Source organism: Macrobrachium nipponense, chromosome 2 (assembly GCF_015104395.2).
Source record: "Macrobrachium nipponense isolate FS-2020 chromosome 2, ASM1510439v2, whole genome shotgun sequence".
NCBI classification, from domain to species: Eukaryota; Metazoa; Arthropoda; class Malacostraca; order Decapoda; family Palaemonidae; genus Macrobrachium; species Macrobrachium nipponense.
In genome coordinates this window covers 21,260,493-21,276,139 of record NC_087201.1, presented here as the reverse complement: position 1 = coordinate 21,276,139, position 15,647 = coordinate 21,260,493, and the positions used below count along the sequence as shown (strand labels likewise).

The 15,647-nt window shown below is 35.9% G+C and overlaps 1 protein-coding gene across 1 annotated transcript in view; it reads left to right on the top strand.

Moving 5' to 3' along the window:
* The window catches only part of LOC135220476 (A-kinase anchor protein 9-like), a 465,336-nt gene that overhangs the window by 342,275 nt on the left and 107,414 nt on the right, over positions 1-15,647 (top strand). Inside the window, 4 exon segments of the mRNA XM_064257603.1 lie at positions 5,893-6,076; positions 9,836-9,894; positions 10,091-10,253; positions 14,066-14,292. Coding sequence (XP_064113673.1) covers positions 5,893-6,076; positions 9,836-9,894; positions 10,091-10,253; positions 14,066-14,292 — 633 coding nt within the window.

The following is a 15,647-nucleotide window of genomic DNA, read 5'->3' as shown; positions in this document are numbered from 1 at the left end:
TGGCAGTAGTGATCTCCCTATACCTTCCACTTCAGTTGAGCAGAATATTTTTGAAGCAGAAGAGATAGAGAATCAGTTCAATAATAATCTTTCAAGGAGGACTGAATCTCCGTTCATGATCACTCCTACTGGGATACAAGCTCTTATAGGATCCAAGAAGGATGTTAAGGTGTCCGATGAATTGCTGTGCTCCAGCCATGCAGAATCTATTCTTCACCATATCAATGCACGGATTTCAGGAAAGGATAACTCTTTACAGTCGAATAGATTGTTCAAGTTTCTACCTCCCCCACTTCCTAGACATAGAAAATAATATTCAACGCCTGTTATTCCTATGTTGAGTAGACACATCAACCCAGATGTTGTTCGTTTGAGACCAGGTTTGACTTTAGACCAAGTCAAAATGGAATGTCCTTCAATTACGCATCAAGAAGCTGCTACATTGGAGTCAGTGGCCTCTTCTATATTCCAGACAGCTTCTTGGCTAGATTTATGGTCAACCGCTGTGGCTAAAATTACCTTTTCTGATTCAACAAGGAAGTCATTGGATGAGTCAGTTTTTGTCAGACTGCTTCAGTCAGGGTCTAAAGCAATCTCATGCTTAACCCTCTTACGCCGACTGGACGTATTTTACGTCGACATTTTTTGCCTCCCGTGTGCCGACTGGACGTATTTTACGTCGACTTACAAAAGTTTTTTTTAAAATTCGTAGAAAAATACTTATAGGCCTACCAGCCTAAAACTTTTGAATCACGCGCCTTGGGGGATGCTGGGAGTTCACGGATCAAGGTGTTGTTTTGTTTACAATCGTTACGCAGGCGCGCAAGTGCGAATTTCTTTCTTGCCGCACTAAAAAGTATCTGTGGCACATCTCGGAAATTATTTCATCACTTTGACATAATTTTAGTACCATTGTAAATTAGCCGTTACATGAAGTATTATATGTGAAAATGTGCGCATTTTTATGTAGAATACAACAATAAAATACTCATGATTGTAGCTTTTATCAGTTTTGAGATATTTTCATATAAATAACGATAATTTCCAACATTTCAACCTTCGGTCAACTTTGACTCTACCGAAATGGTCGAAAAACGCAATTGTAAGCTAAAACTTATATTCTAGTAATATTCAAGCATTTACCTTCATTTTGCAACAAATTGGAAGTCTCTAGCACAATATTTCGATTTATGGTGAATTTATGAAAAAAATAACATTTTCTTTACGTCCGCGCGGTAACTCTTCCGAAAAAATCATACGTGCGATTGTGGTAATGTGCACCATTTTAAAATTAGCCAGTATATAAAGTTTTATATATGGAAATGTGCGCAATTTCATGCACAATACAACAAAAAATAATTGAAGGTTGTAGCTTTTCTCATTTTTGAAATATTTGCATATAAATCACGATAAATAGAAAAAAAACCACGTTCGGTCAACTTTGACTCTACCGAAATGGTCGAAAAACGCAATTGTAAGCTAAAACTCTTACAGTCTAGTAATATTCAGTCATTTATCTTCACCTTGAAACAAATTCGAAGTCTCTAGCAAAGTATTTAGATTTATGGTGAATTTTTAAAAAAATCTTTCCTTCCCTCCGCGCGCGGATTCTCCGCCACAAATCTCCGAAATGCGTACGTACCATTCTCGGAATATTTGCTCCGTTTCATATTAGGCATTTCATAGAGTTTTATATATGAAAATGTGCGCAATTTCATGTAGAATAAAACAAAAAAATATTTTAAGGTTGTAGCTTTTCTTATTTCCGAAATAATTGCATATAAAAAATATATATATAAAAAATTCGACATTCGGTCAACTTTAACTCGTCAGATATGGTCGAAAACTGCAATTGTAAGCTAATACTCTTACAGTATAGTAATATTCAATCATTTGTCTTCATTTTGAAAGAAATTGGAAGTCTCTAGGACAATATTTAGATTTATGGTGAATTTTTGAAAAAAATATTTGTTTACGTCCGCGCGTTACTAATTCATGCATTATTTTGTGATAATATTTTCTCTGTGTTGCTTTTATTGTTTTACAATGTGTTACATACCAAAATGATAGCAATTTAGTGTATATTACAACGAAAAAAAAAAAAGTAACTTGTTACCTTTAACCGTTTTGCGCACAGCACGATTTGAATACAATTATATATGAAATTTCGTTTTTGTGCTATCATATATCGCATTATTTATATATGATAATGATAATTTTTTTCATTTCTGATAGTTGCATACTAAACTTCAGCCAATGACAAAAAAAGGAGCCTAAAATGAACTCTTAATCTTGAAAACTAAGCGCGCTGTGATTTTTTGAAAAAAATATTTTTTCCTCTTCCGCGCTCACTCCGAAACACCTCCGGCACACGGGAGACAATTTTTTTTTTACCGCTTCGGCGTAAGAGGGTTAACTGAATAATAATATGCTGGAAACAGACCTTCTTTCAAACGTGTTTTATTGAGAATAATGGCAGAAGTTACAGAAGTGATTTTATACAAATTTCTCTCAGTTCTCCTAGTGACTTGTTTTTCTGGCACACTGGTATTTCTAAGGAGCTGTCCGATGTTCATCGTGCTGTAGGTCATCAATGGAATTTTGGGCTGGTGTTATCAAATGCCACAGGGGATCAGCTATATTCTGAGGATCAGGATCAGGTATTCAGGTGTGTCCCGTAAGATGGGAACAGGCTGTAGTTGTCGGGGGTCAATCCGTTATTTCTTACGTTTCTTTTCTGGTTCCCATGAAAGGACGTCTACAAGGTGGCTGTAACATGCACGTAGACATCCTTTAGTAGAAACTAGACAAAAAAAGAAACTTAAGAAATAATGGATTGGCCCCTGACAACTAAAGCCTGTTCCTGACCTATGAGACACACCTGAATACCTGATGCCAACCCTTAGCCTGTCCCTGATCCCCTCTGACGTTTGATAACACCAGCCCGAAATTTCGTTGATGACCTACAGCATGATGATCATCAGACAGCTGCTTAGAAAAGGGATTTTGACGAAGGAAAAATCTATTTCTGGGCAAAGGACCTGTGTCGCCCAGTGAAATGGTTCCTTTAGCACACATTTCTAAGGTAAAATATTGCTATAATACCAGAGAAAAGCTAAATTGGAAATGCCAGATTATTCTGGCTCGCTCACCTTTATTATAAGGTGTCGGTATGGTTTCTGGGGCGAGTGAAACCACTACCACAGGTCCTTTTCCATTTAGTCTCTTCCTTCTTCAAAAAACCTCAACTAGAGAGGAACCGACCTAAGGCTCACTACCCGCTACCGCTACGTCTAGCGCCTGTGACGTCATTCCTTTGATAGCACGACCATGCTGCACGCGTTTTTATTTGCTGTGTTGTGTTCTCGTTTTGGAACCCTTTTTTACCATCATGGAACGTCAAGCTGTTACTGCATCCAAGTTAAGTAACTGCTATTAATAGTTGACACTATTTAGGGGCTGCCCTTGGCACGTTTAACCGAATTATTTAGGTTTTTATGAGTCGGCGGCCCATGCGGCGCCGGCCCCGCGCCACCATAGTGGCTCACTCCTTTGTGTTGCCTTGTTTCGTGTCCCACGCCGTCTCCTATACCGTGTGGGCTCGATTATTAACCTAGCAGTATCTTTTTATGAATTCTGAAAGGCAAATGGTTGGGGGTACACCAGTTGACCCCTGGTATTTGTGAGGATTAGGGACCACAACTACCTGCAAAAGGCAAAAATTTTATTTTCATAATAAAATAAATTTTTGAACATAGGGTAGTGTGGGGGTATAACGTACTATTAGTGGAAAAATCAGATTTAAACCTTGAAAATAAGGCTGTGGGTCAGAAGTATTCCCCAAGTAATTTTATCAATACGAAACTAGGGACCTTTTTTGGCTATTTAACCAAAAATTTCCCATTTTGTATGGGGGGGGTGATCAGTACATACTATGGGGGTGTTCCATTCATGCTATTTTCACCCCAAAAAAATTCATTACAAATTATAATGAATTAGATATTGATGTCTAAATTAAACAAACACATTATCTGAAGTGTTCTATTAATGAACGAGCAACAGAGAAGGAGTTTTTTTAGCCTTATCTTGGCGATCAGTATTACATGTCCATTTCATCCCTGCAATACCAATAAGAAGTTTTATGAATGATATTTTGTTGTGTGAAATAAAACAAATAAGCATCCAGTATTGTTTAAGAAAACAGTGGAAAAATAAAGTCAGTTTTGTACATTTATCACTGCAACCCAAACTCACATATTAGTGTATTTCTCTATGGACCATATCTACCCATTATTTGCAGGAAATTTGCATATCCGCAGTAATTTCCTATGAGAAATAACCACTAATTCCTGTTTTTTTTATCATTTACATCATAAAATGCATTTTTGTGATAAAACTATTAAAAAATCAGACAAACATTTTACTGGGTTTTTCTTCAGTTTTAACTCACAAAAGAGGCAGTTTCAACTATTCATGTACAGTGGACCCCCCGTATTCACGTTCTCCAGATTCGCAGACTCACACATTCGCGGATTTCTCTCTGGAACGTTTCCCTGCATTATTTATTCACGGAAAATCCTCACATTCACAGTATTTTTCTATGAGAAATACCCACAAATTCCTGTTTTTTTTTTTTTTTTTATCAATTTCATCATAAAATGCATTAATTGTGATAAAACTATTAAAAAAACCAAGTATGAAAATTTTTAGTGGGTTTTTTGAGTTTTAACTAACAAAATAGGCTGTTTTTAGAGTTTTTATAGGGGTTCCAACTATTTGCGTGTTCAAACTATTCACGGGGGTGTCTGGTACGTATCCCCCGCAAATACGGGGGGACCACTGTATACCTGAGAAAGTAAGTGCAGTAAGAAATTTGGCCAAGTGGGGTTCATGAATGTTAATCATATTATATATAGAATATATATTTTTTTTATTGCTAATGCTATAAAATATTTCACCTGTCAGGCAGTCCCTAGTTGTCAGCGGACTCGGTTAATGGCGATACGGTTTTATGGCATTTGTCCTGCACCGCAAAATTGGCGATTTATGGCCCTACTAACAGGCCGAGTTTTGATTATCGGTTCCACGAGGTGCCGATAGTAGAGTCATGGCACCGTAGCTGACCTAACGGAGATGCCATTAACCAAAACTCGGCTACAAGGGCTGAGTTGCTTATCGGCGCCCTGCCAAGACCAGAACCCCTGCCGATAACCGGGAACTGCCATTTGCCAAATAGCTTACCAGACATTTTTCAGTAATAAGTCATCTTGATGAATTGGGTTAATAGTTTTGAATGAAATCCCCTGAAGCTGTACTTTGGGAGATAAGGGTTCAAAAGTGAAGTAGAACTTGTTTATTCTCCAATATTACAGAAAACTTTTTTTGATTTGTAATGAGGTTAGAAATTATATTCTTGGCTCTGAATAGCCTCTCCGGCCCCAGCCTCAGTGGCATGCCCTGCATCATCTGTCTATGTGGAGGTACGGTAGTGTAACTGTATAATGATTTGAACATTACAAGAACATTTGCATTTATCATAATGCAGTGCACTTTAGAAATATTAAATTTGTAATGGGAAATTCTTGTGAAAATGATCTCATCATGCAGCCAAATGGGCTTGTATTAAGTACCTTAAGCCATACATTTCCATTTTATTTTTCATTGCTGTATTTTTCCTCATGTACTATTTCTTTAGTAACTGTTAATTTTTACATAAAACAACATTCTGTTTATATTCAGCTTTTGGTTTAGGTAAAGAGGACCACACTATTTTTCTTTATTTAGTGAAACAGTGGAAATTTGTATAAAGATATAATGTTAGCTTATGCTTTCTGATGTATTTTACTGTAGTAAAATAAGGCAGTTGAAGGTTTATTTAATTGGTTTTTGCAGGATGAACTTATGAAAACTCAGAAGAAGTTGGAAAATGAAATGCACGAGTTGAGAACCCAGCAGCTGAAAACTAATCAGCTTTGTAATCAACTGGATGCACTGCAACAGGAGTTAGCAAAGAAGTCTTCTCTTTTTACCAAGGAAAAAGAGCTGTTGGAGCAACATTACCAGGAAGAGATAGCAGGTATGTTTTCATTTTGCATATTTTCCAGGCTGAAAAATCAATATGCAGCACCCTAGGCCGGGTAAACTGAGGTCAGCCAATTTAAAAAAATAAATACATCAATGGAAAGAGGAAGATAATCAAATGCACAAGATGTGAGATAAAAATTTCCCTACCCTGTATGAGAAGTTGAAAATGGCTATTTACAACCCCCTTGTCTTTTACATGACAATTGTAAATTTACCAAGTTATGTGCACATGTTTTTTTCTAATAAATACATTGATTTTGTAAAATTATAATTACAGCTCAAACAATATCAAAACAGATAAGACTAAAGTCAGTAACAGATTCTGGGTATTTTTGTTGTAAAATATTTATGTAAATTTACTGAAATTGAAGATGCAATAACTTTTTTAATTATACGTGTCTTTTCTAATATTTCTTTTCAAAATTACAATTATAATTGACAAACTATCATTAAAGATAAGAAATAAAACCAACAGCAACCCCTGGGTATATTTATGAGCAAATATATGATAAGACATCATGTGAGAGAGAGATAGAAAGAGGTAGTACTTGTTCCCTTGAAGTCAAGATCACAACTAGCTCATGAGCTGCCTGCTTCTTGATTTTAGCCAGTCTAAAAGTTGCCATTAGTGAATTTATGGGCTATAGAAGTAATGGAAACTTTCCTTCCCAATTCCTTCAAATTGATGGCATGTAATATTGAAACTCACCTTGAGTGGATCCTTCCACCACCCAAAACATCTTATTGCTACTCATATGAGGGGCTCAGTCCATTAAGGGTTAAAAGTTATGCTAACTTTATTCTATATATCTTGAATAATCTCATGGTTTCGTGTTATATCTTGAATAATTATACTAGGGTCTTATAAGTTATTTCTGGAATAATTTTATATGGCTTACTAGCAGTTAAGTTAATCTTACAGCATAGATTGTAACTTTTGCTAAAAGTAAGTTTTATTTTGTAACTCATGTGGAAAACAAGTAATTTTTAAGTTAAATATTTCACACAAGCATGATGTTTAGACTCCCGTTTTCTCTTCACTCTTCATATGTTAGGAGATCCTGATCCAGATTGATTGGAAGGAAAAAGGGCCATATGAATAAGCATAGTGTTGCTTTATGCTTTATAAGTTTAGGAGGGGGAACCAAAACAAACCATGAGGTGATTCATGGTAAATGCAAGAATTGTCCTGAGTAAATTGTTTACAGAAGAATCAGGAGAACTTGCCTGTAGCATGAAGAGTGAAGGCATGTACATGCATCATAAGAATGTCAGAGATATGATTGCAAGTGGAAGTTATGAGGGCATAGATGACAGTTGAACCCTTTTGAGATACTCAAATGTTGATGAGTTAATAAAATTTTGTGTAAATAGGATGGCATCTCTACTTTCCTGCTCAAGGTGAACTCACAATATGCAAATTATGTTAAAAAGACCAATGCCTCACATGTCAGAACAAACCTTTTAATTACTTGATGGGGCCAGAAAGGGTTCTTTTTCATAATTTGTGTCTGATCACCATTATGCAAGAGCAACTGTCAAACAGACATCTCATGTTTGTTGAAAATAAAACTGGATTACCCTGACCAGATAAGGTAGTAAGTCTTCTTGAAAAGAAGAGATTGCCAAGGCAGAGGTAATGATGGTTGCATTTTGACAGACTGATGGTTACAATTTGATAGTAAAATATGGGCCTAAAGTAAGCGTGATGGGTCACCAGTTTTTTTAGTGTCTAGCCTTGCCAGCCAAGGTACACATTGCCTTTACACTTCTAAGGAAGAAAGAACAAGAAGAAAACAAGTAGGGTGATTCCATGAGAAGTTCATAGGAAGGCCAAGTCAAGCTTGGCCAAATTATGCTAGTAGGCTTTTAAGACATTATAGGGATAGATATTCCAAAATGATTAAGTCTGGGAAATTTCAGTCAGAACTCAAATTCAACCTTTTCAGAGTGAACTCAGAGAAGGTAGCCCTTTAAGCATCGATTGCAGACAAGGGAAAATAAAACCAGAGAAACAGGGGGGTTTAGCATCAGGAGAATAGGGTTCCTGAGTGCAGGAGTATTTGTATGTCACACCAAATTATGACCTGGGCTCACTTCCCATGATAAAGGTTAATTGTTAATGATTTGTAAGGTGTCAAGATTTCAGCAGCTGTGACATCCAAAAAGCCCCGTTCTCAGAACCCTTCCTGGACAACTTTTGGATGTAGGGCAACTTCAGAAATTTATTCCAAAGAATGAGAACCTGTCCCAGTCTGTGACGACATGTGGAAGATCAGCGAAGTTTTTCTGCCAAGTCTGGGGCAGAGCAGTGAATATCATCCTTTTTTCCATAAATATCCCAGCTAGAACCTGCTTGAGGAGATTGAAGGGGAGAGAGGCTTAGATGTCCAGATATTACATAATTGGACGATCACAGCTACCCTTCGAGCTTTTTGAGTTGCTTTGTAATACCAGTTCTTCATTTGTAAAGCAATCTTCCCACCATACCCTGGCCATGAATCATGACATTCTGTGATCACACTTCCCAAAATTGCATCCACTTTTGTGGGTGTATGTACAGTTTTACTGTTTCTTCTGAAAAAGTCTAATTTCATCACAGATGAATAAATTTTTTGAAGGTAACACTTCTATTCCATCAACATCAATGGTAACAGAAATCTAGCACTGGAAACCCCACCACCAGTGTTTTTCCCCATTGTTTATAATTTTTAAGGTCAGATGTATTATAGATCATGTAGAGCCATCCTTTACTTCCCTTGAATGGTTTGGGATTACTCAGTACTGTAGAGGTTAATTTCCCCCACAGGAGGATAGTGTAAGTCAGTGCATCTCACTTGGTCCATTGTAGTTATTATCAAAGGGTGTTTGTAGTGCCCCTTTGGCCCTCAGCTACATACACTTCTTTCTTAGCCGTTTTCTACATTTCCATCCCTGTTTAATTTCTTTATCCTTAGTATCCAAACCCTCTGCTGCGTGTAGTGCAATTTTATGGTTTTCTCTGTTCTACCTTTGGATCTCTTTACCTTGGTGTCCAACAACTCTACCTCCCTCTCTTCATTGTCTAAAGTGCTGGAGGACAAAAAGTGCTGTTTCGCTTGGTTTGGTACCTAAATTTCATTAATCGAGTCAAGTTTGAGGTTGACTTCAATAACTTTATATGTTCAAGTATTACAACCCAAGATTAGAAACCTTTTCTAACTTCAATAAACCTTTCTTCACAAAACAGTTACTTTTACTGTTGCAGGTGTACAATCAAAGACTGTAGGAAATTATTTTTCAATTTATTATACTTTTAATGGATGATTTGTTATTGTACTGTCTTGTCTCTTCAGAAACAAATTTTCCTTACTCAATGCATTATGTGAGAATCATTCCTTTTGTTTTGGGGCCATTTTCACTAAATCATTGTGCAGGACTAAGAATAAAGAAGACAGTCAGTATTTTGACTGGGCCAGAAGTGAATAACTGCTTACATATGGGACAGTTTAAACTGTACTGCAGGATTCCACATAGAAAGTCTGCTGGACTGTATATCCCAGTAAATTATCTGGCTTTAGTGTTTGCTTTTAGAAATGTTGCTGGAATTGAATAGTAGCCAATGGTTACTTTTACACTAAGGATTGATATTTCAAGTTTAATAAAGGGTTTTTAAAGAAGGTCAGTTTTGATATTTAAAGTTTAATGAAGGGTTTCTACAGAAGTTCAGTTTTAGAGTATTGAGATTAAGAGTAATTGCAATTTTTTTTAGGTATGAAGAGACAACAGAAGCAGTTAATATTGGATTATGAAGAACGACTTTCTGCTCAGGTAAGGAAGTGTCATTTTGTGAAAATTTGAATTGAAATGTTACTTCCAAGATATTGCCTTTGTTCATGTAAGCACTTTTGAAATATTACTGAACCTTTTGATATTGTTTCCTATTGAGTACCATGTTCAATAGATAACATTTCATCATTATTAAAAAGTTTTACTATATTTTTTAAGACATATTTACCCCTTCCAGATTAAATGCTTAGCAGAAAAGTATGTCAAAGAGAAGGACACTGCTGTTACCCAACAAGTAAAGTACTATGAAGCTGCACTACAGAATGCCAACAAAGAAATAGAAAATAAAGCACTATATATCCAGAATTTGGAACAGCGTCTGCAACAGAACACTTTAAATGGTAATATTTGGTATTTTCAAGTTTATCTCTATTGCACTTTGCAGTAAAAACAACAGGAATTTGGGATTTGTTCTCTGGGCTTTTGTGTGAATGTATACTGCAGTGAATTACCCAAGTATAATGGATTTCTTTGGAAGTGCGTTTTTAGGTAAATAGATGGAGTTTTTCTCTTAGATCATCCCAGCATATGGAGCCCATAAGTTAGCCCAAACTTATAGAATAGAGCATATAAATGCCAAATTTTCCTTAGGCAAAAGGTTTAAGCCAAAAACTCAACCATTGCAAATTTTGATGAGTTAGGTGGTAAATTATGTGCACATTCTTCAAAATTCATGTCATTATTATTGCATCATTTAAGTGGGATCACCAAATCAAAATTCCTTACTCTAATAGGGCTGGCCAAAAGTTGCATGTCATGAAATATTACTTGGTATTTCACAACATTGAGCTATGTTGATTACTCACAGAGTTGGGTTGAGTGTCATATTCTAAGGAATACTTTTTTATTTGACCCTTTATAAGTACTACCTCCACTTTCCTTTCTTCACCTGTTCATTTTGTTCCTTGCAATGAGCATTTTCTTAAACACATAGGCCCTGCACACAAGAGAAATCTTTAAGACTGACTTATGTTTATGCCACAAGAGAAATATAGTTTATATTAGGATATTCACGACATATATAATATTTAAACTTTGAAAATATCGAAGGCCTCTATTAATACAAATGCACAAAGGATTGCTGTATAGTGTAATTATCTTTTATATAGCATAGCTGCTGTTCATCCTAAAAGGAGTTACTCTCATGGCCCCTAGAGCAGCTTCATGAGAAAGACCAACCAATTTCAAAGAATTCTCTTTTAGTTGGTCTTGGCCGGGATAGTGCAATTTGACTATGATAGAGTATAGGACTCCAAGACAAGGGGCTCTCTCTTGGCTACAGTGACTAACTAGGTTCAACTCTATTCTGAACCTACAGATGTGGCAACAGTGCACTGCGCACAGGTCATTATTTATTGTCAGTCAAGCACCTCGTGCCAGACTTACTCTCAATTATTCTTTGGTCTCTGGAACTATTAGCATGCAACTAGAATAATTTGTGCTTGATAAGGGCTCCTTGATCATTTTTTGGTCCTCATGGGAGAACCAAACTTAGAAGCAAGTTAAGTGCATAGTTTTAAGTCTCAGTGGAAAGTTTTAGTTTTAAAAATTTTTAGCTAGTGATTTATTTTGCTGTGGGTGGGGGTTGGTGTCTCCTGCAGGTTGAGAATTAGGTTTGATGTGGTTATTTAAGGTAGTCTTTATTGACCGATAAACATTGTTTAATTATATTGAACTAATATTTTTAAAAGTGTTGTTCTTAAAGATATTTGGTATATAACTTGTCTTTGGCTACTTGGCAGGTATGCTAGGCTCCTTTCTCTTTGATTGGTAGTAGCTTAACCTTTCATATACATAGGCTACATAAAGCTGTAACCGGCTTTTGATTGTGTTCAACTTCTAAACCTTGGTGTTAAAGTATGACCAATTGGTTAATTATAGTACTTAATAAACTAAATAGTTTTTTGTAATAATGTTCCCTATTTAGCATTATGTAATATAAGGGAACTTGTATCAGATTATGTATACAGGCAGTCCCCAATTTACGGCAGTTTTGGCTTACAATGTTCCAAGATTTGAATGCTTTTCAATTATATTCATCAGAAATTATTTCCATGTTTGCAATGCATGTTCCAGGGTTACGTCACTGATCCGATGGAAGAAATGAGACTCCAAAAAGGCAAAATACTGTATATACTGGAGTAATATTCGACTGCATGTAATGTTCAACGCCATTTTTACTGCATATATTAGGATTTTAGCATGTATCCCTTGTAATGTTGAGTTTTGATTCTGGCAGTAAGCCTAGGCTGTTAGCAGTCGCTACTGTAGCCTAGTCTAGGATTCTGACATCTAAAACTAAGAAGCTAAAAGTTTAGAATATCCCTATAAAATGTATAAATAATTTGTATACGCTCATTTCAAATAATTAATAATTAATTATAATAAAAAAAATAAAAAAAAGAGGCTTCCAAACTTTTGTTGATGATCGTTTTGTCAATACAACCACTTTTAACTAGTGCACACTATATAGTAATCATACATTTTTATTATCTCTCTTCAACCACTGAATCTACCAAACAGTATAGTAACCATTCATTTCTATTCTTTAAACTATCTTTACCTAGTGGAGATGCCAACAGCCATAATGAAATATATAATAACATTTTAACAGAAGAAGAATTCTAGAAAGTATTTGCTAGCTTCAAGGAGAGCAGTCTTTGATTGATTTTCTATTTTATAATATGTAATTCACAAATATTTTTTTTATTAAATGTATTGCATGACTAAGTTTTTCAATTTACAGCATCATTTTACCAAAAGAATAAAAAAATATGTGATTCTTTGTGAATCATAACTGAACAGTTATCAGCTGACAAAATACATATGGCTGCTAATACTTTATGTTGGGGAAATATAGTTTGCACGTACTATCACCTAGAACAGCCATAAATGTAGAAACAACATAATAACAATAATAAAAGAGTCCAGATAAGTAAAACAACATTTATATTTATTGTTGTTGTTATACGAAAATAAAAGTTTGTCAATTTCTGCGGAAAGAAATGCTACTTTGTTGACTTCATTGTCAGGAAATCCAAAGAATATTGTAGGCTTAGCCTAGTCCCTAAAGCTTGCACTTTTCCAATATAGAAACAAAAAGAACGTGTCAGTTCATAGGGTACTGAAGTGTGGGTACTGGGGTTTGTCAAATGACCTTTACCTCCTTCCACCTTCGGGATTTGGCCCATAGATCCTTGGACAAAGTGTCCTTGGGTCTGGTTGTGGCTGCTCAGTAGCTCATCCAGTGCCCCTAGTTGGACAGGTTGTATCTTGCTTAAGTTGTTAATTATGAAAGTGAGTGAATTGGGTGTCTGGCCTCCTCCCTTTCCCTTTCTTCTCCTCAGGTGAGTTAGCAACCTTTCTATTTTCTATAATGGTTGTTCGTATACAGTATAAATTCTAGAAATAGAAGCCAGTCCTTACCTCTCTCTTACAAGGGGAGAGAGGAATTGACAATAGAACAAGGTTGGTAGCTGCCTAATTCTGTTTTCTCCGACAATTACGTACAGGTTCTTTTCCTGCTTCCTAGACACAATGTAGTAGACTGGTGTTCCAATTGTGTCAAATCCCGGATGCCTGGCTGTTGAGTAATCTTTCATTTAACAGATCAGAGGCATTTGTTCACAGTATACAGTACAAACCTAAAGTTCTTTGCATAGGGGAGACCTACTTTTGGTGGAAGGATGAAGTAAGCTTCAGAACTGACTGGAGGTTTGGCTGACCGGAGCTCATTTCCTGGTCAATGGACCAGTGAACAAATGACATGTAGTAGATTTATATTTTTTGTAACTACAATGGTAAGGTCTTTATGCAAATGCCACCCCTCATTGAATTATCTGGGCTGAAAGATAAGTGATATGTCATGTGGCACAAGTGGCAAGAGGGGGAAGAAAGTTCAGAGTTCACCTACTCTCTCCCCATTGGCTATCACCCTGCTATCTCCAAACCCATGTTCTGTTTTTAAACAGATCCAGCTAGTGCTTAGAGATTTATCTCCTAAGTAAAGACCTCAGGTTTGCAGTTATGAAAAATACAAATTGATGAAAATCTGTAATTTTTTCATGTTGTCTTTGATAATTTATTCGTGTGTTTTTCCTGCAATCTACCATTTATTTAATGTGTAATATCTCCCATTTTATATTCTTTCCAGCTCATCTGTCTGACTCTCTAGAAGATCTTGGTGAGGGTGTAAAAGAAGAAGTTAGTAAATCTAGTAGGCTTGACAGGTCACTGGTTTCATATTACATGGAAAGTGGTTTAGAAGGTTGTGATTCTGTTCAGCCTTCTACTCGAGCATCTAGCGTTGGGGATGAAACAGAGGAAGTTAGAAGTCAATTACAAGTAATTATTAACAAAATTCAACAGGAGGGCACGCAGGTAATGTATTGTAATATTATTTGTCATTGTATCTAGAGGGCAGATTGTGACAGGTATTTGAATTTGAACTTAAAAAGATTGAGAAGTGAATGAACACTTAGCTTATATTTTTTTTACTAATGCTAATAACAAAGGTTTTATTTTTGGATAGTTAGTAAGTTCTATTGATTTCATTATATTGTTATAAAGTAAAACTGGGTCAATTTGTATCAAAAGTATGGTCTTGAGTTTGATTCTGGTCACTGTCCTTTCTAAAAACGGAAGGAAAAGTTAGACAGGTTGTCACTCCATCCACGAAATGTGAGCATCTGGTGTGGTAGCGATAGATGTGAATTTCATGTCAAGCTCATAGTGTTGGGTTAGATCTTGACAGGCTGATGACGGTACAGTACTATATTACATAGGGTAGCTGGAAAAATAGGGTTTTATCCCTCCTCAAATTGTAACCTAGTTGGGAATATAGGATTGTAACTATGATAAGATTTAATAAGTTGCTTCCTATGGCATTTAGTCCTTCCCTTTTAATCATATTGAGCAGTGATTGAGTGTTCTAAGTCCCATTGGGATGAATTAGAGTAAAATTACCTATTATATTTACTATTAGGTGCCCAGTGAAGGCTATGGCCTCCTGAGTACCAAATGTAAATGTTAGTTTAAATCACATGTAACCTCCAATGAGGGAACTATGTATCTGACGATATATAAAAGCGATAAGCAAATAAAATCTATTCCCAGTATTTGTGTGGAACTTATAGAAGAAAATATATTCCTAAGCTAACTTAGGCTGGCTTACATAGCTGTTGAATCCAAATAAACGTAGTCTTGTCTTGCTGAACTTGTGGATTCCTTTCTTGTCTTCATAAGCTTTCTGCTGTAAACCTTTGTTTACTCAAAAACTTTTTACTGTGAAGTAATGTTGCTTTGTATCAAACCAGTCGGTCATAACGACCCCTAAATTCTGGTTCACGTTGTGTCAATCGTGCTTTCTTAAGTCTTGCAGACTGAAGGCCCATTGGGCAAAACTAACAGCTCTCATTTGCACATCTGATGTGCTGTTAGTTTGGGCTTATGAAGTTTTCTGTACCCTTCAATGATAAGCAATCACAATTTATTCAATATTCTTCAACTTTTTTTTTTTAAGTAAATTCATCTTGTTGTCTGCTGCTGACTTTCTGTATCACTGAATTATTTTAGCCCTATTTCATGGATTTTGTCTTTACTCCAGCTTTTGTCTTGAAATTCAATATTTCAAGGGTTCTCTTGATTGTTTTAGTTTTTCTGTATAGTATATCTTTGTGAATACTAACTTTTACAAAAGTTGTCTGAATCTTAGTTTTATCTTTGTTGTTTATGAA